Source organism: Eurypyga helias, unplaced genomic scaffold (genome assembly GCF_000690775.1).
Source record: "Eurypyga helias isolate BGI_N326 unplaced genomic scaffold, ASM69077v1 scaffold16069, whole genome shotgun sequence".
Lineage (NCBI taxonomy): Eukaryota > Metazoa > Chordata > Aves > Eurypygiformes > Eurypygidae > Eurypyga > Eurypyga helias.
The window spans coordinates 15966-22748 of NW_010272846.1; the positions used below are offsets into that span (position 1 = coordinate 15966).

Below are 6783 nucleotides of genomic sequence, written 5' to 3' on the forward strand. Positions count from 1 at the left end.
AAACTTAATAAAAATTGTGCATCATAACAAAACTTGCACAATAACTCAGTACAAAAGGTTATATCATGTCATTAGCATTTGCACCGCCTCTGAGACTGGCTCCTTTTCCTTTTGAGAGAAGCTGAAGTCTCCGCTAGTTTTTGTAAGACACTGAACAGCTCATTCACAGCTTTGCGTTGAATTTTCAAGTCACTCATCTGTTATAAGTAAGAAACAGGATGAAGGTCATACCGAGAGCTATAATTATTTACAGATCATATCCTACCGGCTACACTGCTACCAGGGTAAACCAGATGGACACCTGCAGTTTCCAATTACCCTACTACCTAATTCCTACAGCAAAGAGACATTTTGTCACAGATTTTTGTTTTTCACTTTCTGTGCTACTTTGCAGCATGCCACAGACCAGCTGTTTTCTGTGACATGGAGCTACGCTGCAGTTTTTGCGATGAGTTACCAACAAGCAGGTAACTCCACTGGGGTATTGGCTGCACACCTCTGCAGAGGTTGGTGGTTCATGCCATTGGCACTCGCTCAATAAGCCAAGTGCCTCCAAAGCCCATGGATGCATGCCTTAGCCAGGCACAACTTTTCCACTCAGTTTCTAAACCACAAACAACCATGTCACTGGTAGCTCTGGTGGGCAGATGATGGGGTAGCACTGCCAGCACCTCTGTGCCAGACTCCGGCAAGGCTTGAGGAGGGCGGCCCCCGTGCTGACACCCCACACCACAGACCCACAACAGCCTCTGCAGCTGGAAACATTAGGTTTTCCAGTGTGAACTGAGGCAGATGGGGGTTACCAGACAGGTTACTGAAGCATTATTAGCTTGAGTCACATTCAGATCTCAACTGGAAAATAATTTCATGAGTCTCGGAGGCAGAGGAAGAGCCTTACCTGAAGCTTTGCCAAGTCCATGAGGTCTTTCATCTTCTTTAAGCCATCAGGAAGGCTCTTTTTCAGAGTATGGAGCTCCTCAGATATGTGCCTGACGTGCGCCTTTGGGTTGGCAGTGTTTTTAAACATTTCCAAATACATGGAAACAATCTGGCTCAGGATGATCCTTTTTTCATTTCTCTGTTGAAAAATACAGTCAGAAAGGAAGGTCCATGAGTGCCCATCAGCAGGCAAATGAATGAAGCTAAACCGCAGCATACAGGGTTTCTCACTGCTGCTCGAAACAGGATGATAAAGAAAATGCTGCAACTCAACTCCTGGGCTCAGGTTCAGTTCATGGTGCAGTATAAAGCATCTTGATCATTATGGGATGCATTTTCACAGGGATTGTTTTCTAATTTTCAAGCTACTGAAGCTGCCTCTGTTCGTGCTCATTCTACCCCGGCTGGTTATGCTGGTCCTGGGAGCTGCTTTGTACCGAAAGTGCCCTACAAAGCATCTGAGATACTTTGTCATATCTGGTTCTGACTCACCTCTGTCCAGTCAGTCAGTTTGTCTGTAAAAATAGGTCCACCGTCAGCTACGTCTGAATGACTTGCGTTCTGCAACAAAGAACAAATGTATCTGTTATACAAACAATACTTATCATGAGGCAAATTTGTTTTCTCTATTCAAATGAGCAGAAAAAGAGAGATGTGATTTTTGCACCACTAGTCTGTAGCTATTACAATGCTTTCACTTCTCTAAGCACCAGATCGCATTGGATGGCTGCCTAGTACCAGAAACTGCATTAGTCTGCTTTTCAATGTCTTCTCCTACTATAACTCATCTGAATAGACATTTAACACCACCTATTTTACTAAATATCCCTTGCAAGTTTTGGTATTGACAGCTGAAAATTGAACTTCATAAGCATAGTAACTGGCTAGAAAATTGTCAGATCTGATCTTGGCACGTTTTCTGGCAAGTCAAAGACCACCAGTATGTAGTCTGTGACCTTGAATTTACCCAGTCTTAGTAAAATCTCATATTTAACAAGGGCAAATTAACATTACTATAAAACTACAGTCTGCAGAAGTGGAGAATAGCCCAGCAGCCCATGGTAGGCATGGTGATATACAATATTGGTGAGCTACTGAGAGGCTCGCAGGGACGGGGTTTAACCATCAGATGTTAGCCACACACTGTGGCAGATTCTAGGAAACAAAGAGCAATACAATTCTCCTACCAAGGAAAGGTAAACTGAATCATTTCCTCTCCTGTGTGTGTCCTTTTTTTTTTCTTTTTGTATACAACAGTCACAGTTTCCTTTTTTGTCTGCTCAGTAATTTAAATACAGTGAGTGCAAAGGGAAAACTTGCAGGCTGACAGAAACCTCATAGGCTGATTGGCTCCCCATGATGAGCACATTGCCAAACCTTACTTTGCTGTTCTTCTGAAAGGTGGGGAGCACCTGCTGCAGACTGGAGTTTTTAATGTCAGCACAAGAAGCCCACCACAGCTCAGGATCTCTCCAACAGAGTTGTGTATATTCAAGTGAGAATCCCTCTGATCTATGCTATTGACAAATTTCAGATATAATGCCAATTTTACAGCCAGTTTCCTGTCAATCTACAAACACTGAAGTATCACACTAGGCTTCTTTGTGTGATACTTCAGGGTGATTCTTTGACTACTAAATTTCAACTTTCATATGCACAAAATTCTGTCAAAATCAGAGTTGAAAACAGGAGCAGACTCTTGCCATTTCTTTCATGTATTTAAGTAACAACAGCAAAATAAGCTGTTAATTAGAAGCCACTCTATTGTAGATCTCTTTTCTCTTATGACTAATCCCAGCTGAAGCCAACTGTGAACTGCTTTAATGCCTCCTAGATGAAGATAGGTGAATTAACATTACATTTATCAAGTTACCAGGATTCTGTCTGGAAAGAAGTAATATCATGCAGGATAACACTCCCATGCTGGGTCATAGTCACAGATATGGAAGCAGAATGGCTAGAGGATGCAAAAGAATAAGCAGTAGGAACCACCTTTGGACAACACACTGCTACTAATAGTATCAGATGCATTTGCTAAAGCAAAAGTTCTTTTCCATTTTGTTTATATTGCTAACTAATACTAAATCCCCCATTAACATTACTAAACCAAAACTAAAAAAGTGTCAGTAAATTGCATCTGAATAGAACTGAATAAAGATGCATTCATTCACCATAAATTGCATTAAAATTTCTTGTTATAAAACATTCCATATAACCAAAGGCTGAATGGAGCTAGGAGAAGATCTTCTGAAAGGAAAGGTGCCCCTGAAATAAATGCAAACAACTACATTATCTACGACTATTGAAAAACTGAATCATGTTAGTGAAAAATGTTAACAAAACCAAAGAAATTGTCCACATTCTTGTTTAACAAAAGGTATAACCAAAAATTTGTTCCATGGTTACCCTCTATTGGTACACACTGAGTATGTCAAGCAGTGCTCAAGTCTGGATTATATGTAAAGCACAAGCAGAAGGAGAAGAGAAACGCAGTAAAAGACCATACTTACAAAGTCAACTTTCAGTTGGTCTATATCATTTTGAAGACGAGAAAGAATTGAACTATTTCCAAAACCTCCAAAATAAATCATGATGACAGACAGAACAAACAAGCTATAGGTCTGGCAAGTCATTTTCTTGGCAATGGTTCAGTTAAAATGCTCAGAGAGGTTCTGGGAGATGTCAGTTCTAAGATCAGTGAGCTTCAACTTCTAATAGTAGAATCTTCTATTAGAAGAAAGTAGACGAATGAACTTCATCTGCTTGTCAGTGGTATTTATACCTGGTCTTAAATTTTTTTTATTTCGTCATCACAGGCGGTGTATATTTAGACAAGATAGTGTTAGATAAGAACCCTTCGTTTTTGGCTAATCAAGGGAATCCCTCGAAAGCATCTTTCTTAAAGCATGGTCCTGGAAAAATTTTCAGTGGTTCATCAAAGGGTAACATTTACGTGGCAGAATCTGAAGTTTCTTTTACACTTTTGCACTTTTTTCTGAAGTTGGGGAAGAGGAGGAAATTATGATACTGCTTGAGGAGTATGCATTGTGGCTCAAGCATATTTTTACACTCTACACTCTATCTGAAAAAAATTGTAGCATGTGGTTAAAGGGTCAGTGTAACAGTCAACTCATTTCTGGTATTCTTTTAAAGCAACCACTGAGATTGCTATGGCATTATTCAGAGTCACTTACAGATCTAAACTTTCTCCCTACTGCTGTCCTTTTGTGAAAAACTATTTGCATTCTTTTTCTGGTGTAAAGTGCATTTCTGCCCCTTCTGCATTCTTCACTTCGACATTCAAAATAGACCTCCAGATTCAAAATGAGAATCCAGCATGAATGCAACAATGCATCACAATAAATTCCTCTATGGTTGTCTACTATCTGCAAGAGTGGAGTATTTAGTACTCAAGATATTCATTTCTGCTTGGCCATAATTAAAGTTCCCCACCTGTCTATTCGTTTGCACTTAAGTGTGTAGAATATTTAAAAAAAAAAAAAAGCCTAGTTGAAGAAGACAGATACGATGGTGTCCAAGTGCATACAGACCCCTAAACCAACTGTACTGAGGACAGCTGGAGAACAGGTTTTTATATAAAAACTTACCTCTGCTTTGATGGATATCATGGGAAAAGAGCTTACTGTGAAAAGTCTTATGAAGAATTAAGAGTAATTTTAGGCTGTTGTATATGAATGCAGGGTAGGCAGGAGCGTACAATGGAAAGAAAGAAGGAGTCCCTAGGGAAAAAAGAGAGGATCAGGATGGGGACACCTGTGGGCTCAGTTCACACAGGCTGCAGTGGACGATGTCTGTGTGTGCCTCATCTGAAACAGATGAGAATTAAACTGGCCCTCAGCAGGTATGATTTGAGCTCTCCAGCACAGTCCCAGATGGATCTTTGGAAAGATGGTTTCTTGAAAGAAGCTGGCCCCTTCCCCAGCAGCACCTTCTGTCTCAGCAACTGACCACTAACACCATCAAACATCTTTCATCTGCAGCTTGAAAGAGGATCTCCATCTGTGGAATAGATCTAGTCTACTACTACCATTGCCATTTTGCAGACACAGGAACCAAAATTCACCAGCAATCACAGCGATCACAAAAGCTGCATGCTAAAACTCCCTGGGAATAACAGCCTAGACAGATGACACTCATCTCACAACAGATGCAGTTACTGCACGAAAATTAGGGCTGTAATCTGCTTGGAATAGTAGCACTGTACAATGCACATCTTGGTTTTTGTTTCAGAAATCAAAACTGCTTAAGTAGTAACTTGAGTGTTTGAAGTGTTGACATGGTGGTGAGGTGATAATGCAATTCAGGGATGTTTCAAAGCACGTTTTAAAAAATGCAGTTATTGTGCCTGCCCATGGTAAAGGGGTTGGACTAGACAATCTTCAAAGGTCCCTTCCAACCCAAACCATTCTGATTCTATGCGTCTATGTTAGAAATCAGAATCATAGAATCCTTTATGTTGGAAAAGATCATTAAGATCACAGGGTCAAACCATTAACCTAACATTGCTGCATCCAGCACTAAACCATGTTCCTAAGTGCCACATCTACATGTCTTTTAAATACGTCCAAGGATGGTGACAGAATAGAGGTCCCACCTAGATTCAAAGTGGACTCACAATTCAATGCGGACACGCAAATACCAGCAGGCTGAACAAACCTATTGGTAATGTTGAAACATCTGGGTTGCTTTGCGAAGCAAAGTTGAAAGGCATGATGTGGCACAGCTAAATGTAGTTTTATACATACAGGAAAATCAAACATATTTTACAAGGTGAGAGATGCGTGCTGGGGTACTTCAACTGGCCACAAGCCTGTGGAGGAATTCTTTGATAAAGTGTTGGAAGGCAGATGTCAGGTCGCAGAAGGAAAATTATTCCTGTTACATGTGGCACTCCTTATGCTGTCAGAAACACACAACTGTAAGAGGGACTGGGTCATTTAGCCAAATTTTTGCCAGTGCAGTTCCTAATCTGAGAAGTGCTTTTCTGTTGCATTTAAGAGTGTGCAAAGAAGAGCTGCAAGTAAGGAGTTTGGGAAACTCAAATGGCTCAATCTTCTTATCATGTTGAGGACAAACCACAACACAACTGAACACAACTGATTGCTGTAATTATCCAGCCAGGCGGAAGATGTAAATCCAGGAGTTGACAGATTGTAACACTGCCCTCCTATGTAGAGAACTATTCATCCAGAGTGACTGTGCTGAGTTGGATTGCCTTATCAAACCTGTCAGATAGGCATCTCATGCACAGTAGGCTGTACCTCCTGCTGACCTCCCTTCGGTCTCCCTTTGCTACTATATTTTTAAGAATAACATGAGAATGAAATACCAGAAAGAAAGGATTTGTCCAATGCACCTTTTGTAGATACCAGTTAAAGTCTGGGGAGTTTATATGGCTAATTTTATCACTAGATCTCCTCACCTTTCAGAGGAAGCTGCTGTCAAGGATCCAATATGGCAGGTAAGAAAATGGAAGCATGGAGCAATGGGATGTTTCATGATCGTTCAGCATCTGGGAAAGGCAAATGTAGGAACACAGGCAGGGTCTACCAGTCCCATTGTGGTCCTTTGTCCACTAAGCAGCGCTCCAAATGTTATATCATAAACTGAGGGAAGAAATTAAGCAAAGAGCGAAGAAGAAGAAAGATGATGTCTGGCACTGCCATGCTATCTTCTGAGTGAAGGTCTGAATTCCAGGTACCCTCTACTGCCCATGGAGGCTAGATTCAGTCCTTCTACTCATTTCCACATTCGAAGTCTCACACAAAAGTTTGAATGTTTTGTCGTAAATTATCAGCTGGATGGAAATATATTCTAATACAG

At 40.8% G+C, this 6783-nt stretch overlaps 1 protein-coding gene across 1 annotated transcript; it reads right to left on the bottom strand.

Moving 5' to 3' along the window:
• Positions 1-33: 33 nt before the first annotated feature.
• On the bottom strand, positions 34-3664 carry IFNG (interferon, gamma). Its single transcript, XM_010159274.1, has 4 exons — positions 3450-3664; positions 1432-1500; positions 899-1078; positions 34-197 (listed from the first exon to the last, which is right to left on the bottom strand). Exons 1-4 carry the CDS (start codon positions 3570-3572, stop codon positions 72-74), a joined length of 498 nt encoding a protein of 165 aa, XP_010157576.1. The 5' UTR covers positions 3573-3664; the 3' UTR covers positions 34-71.
• Between the last annotated feature and the right edge of the window lie 3119 nt (positions 3665-6783).

Bases quoted from the DNA above. Each gene is read 5' to 3' on its own strand.
- IFNG (XM_010159274.1), bottom strand. From the start codon at position 3,572: ATGACTTGCCAGACCTATAGCTTGTTTGTTCTGTCTGTCATCATGATT. The intron at 1,501-3,449 runs GTAAGTATGGTC...TCTTTGTTGCAG, and splicing joins ACCAACTGAAAGTTGACTTT to AACGCAAGTCATTCAGACGT. The intron at 1,079-1,431 runs GTGAGTCAGAAC...ATTTTTCAACAG, and splicing joins AACTGACTGACTGGACAGAG to AGAAATGAAAAAAGGATCAT.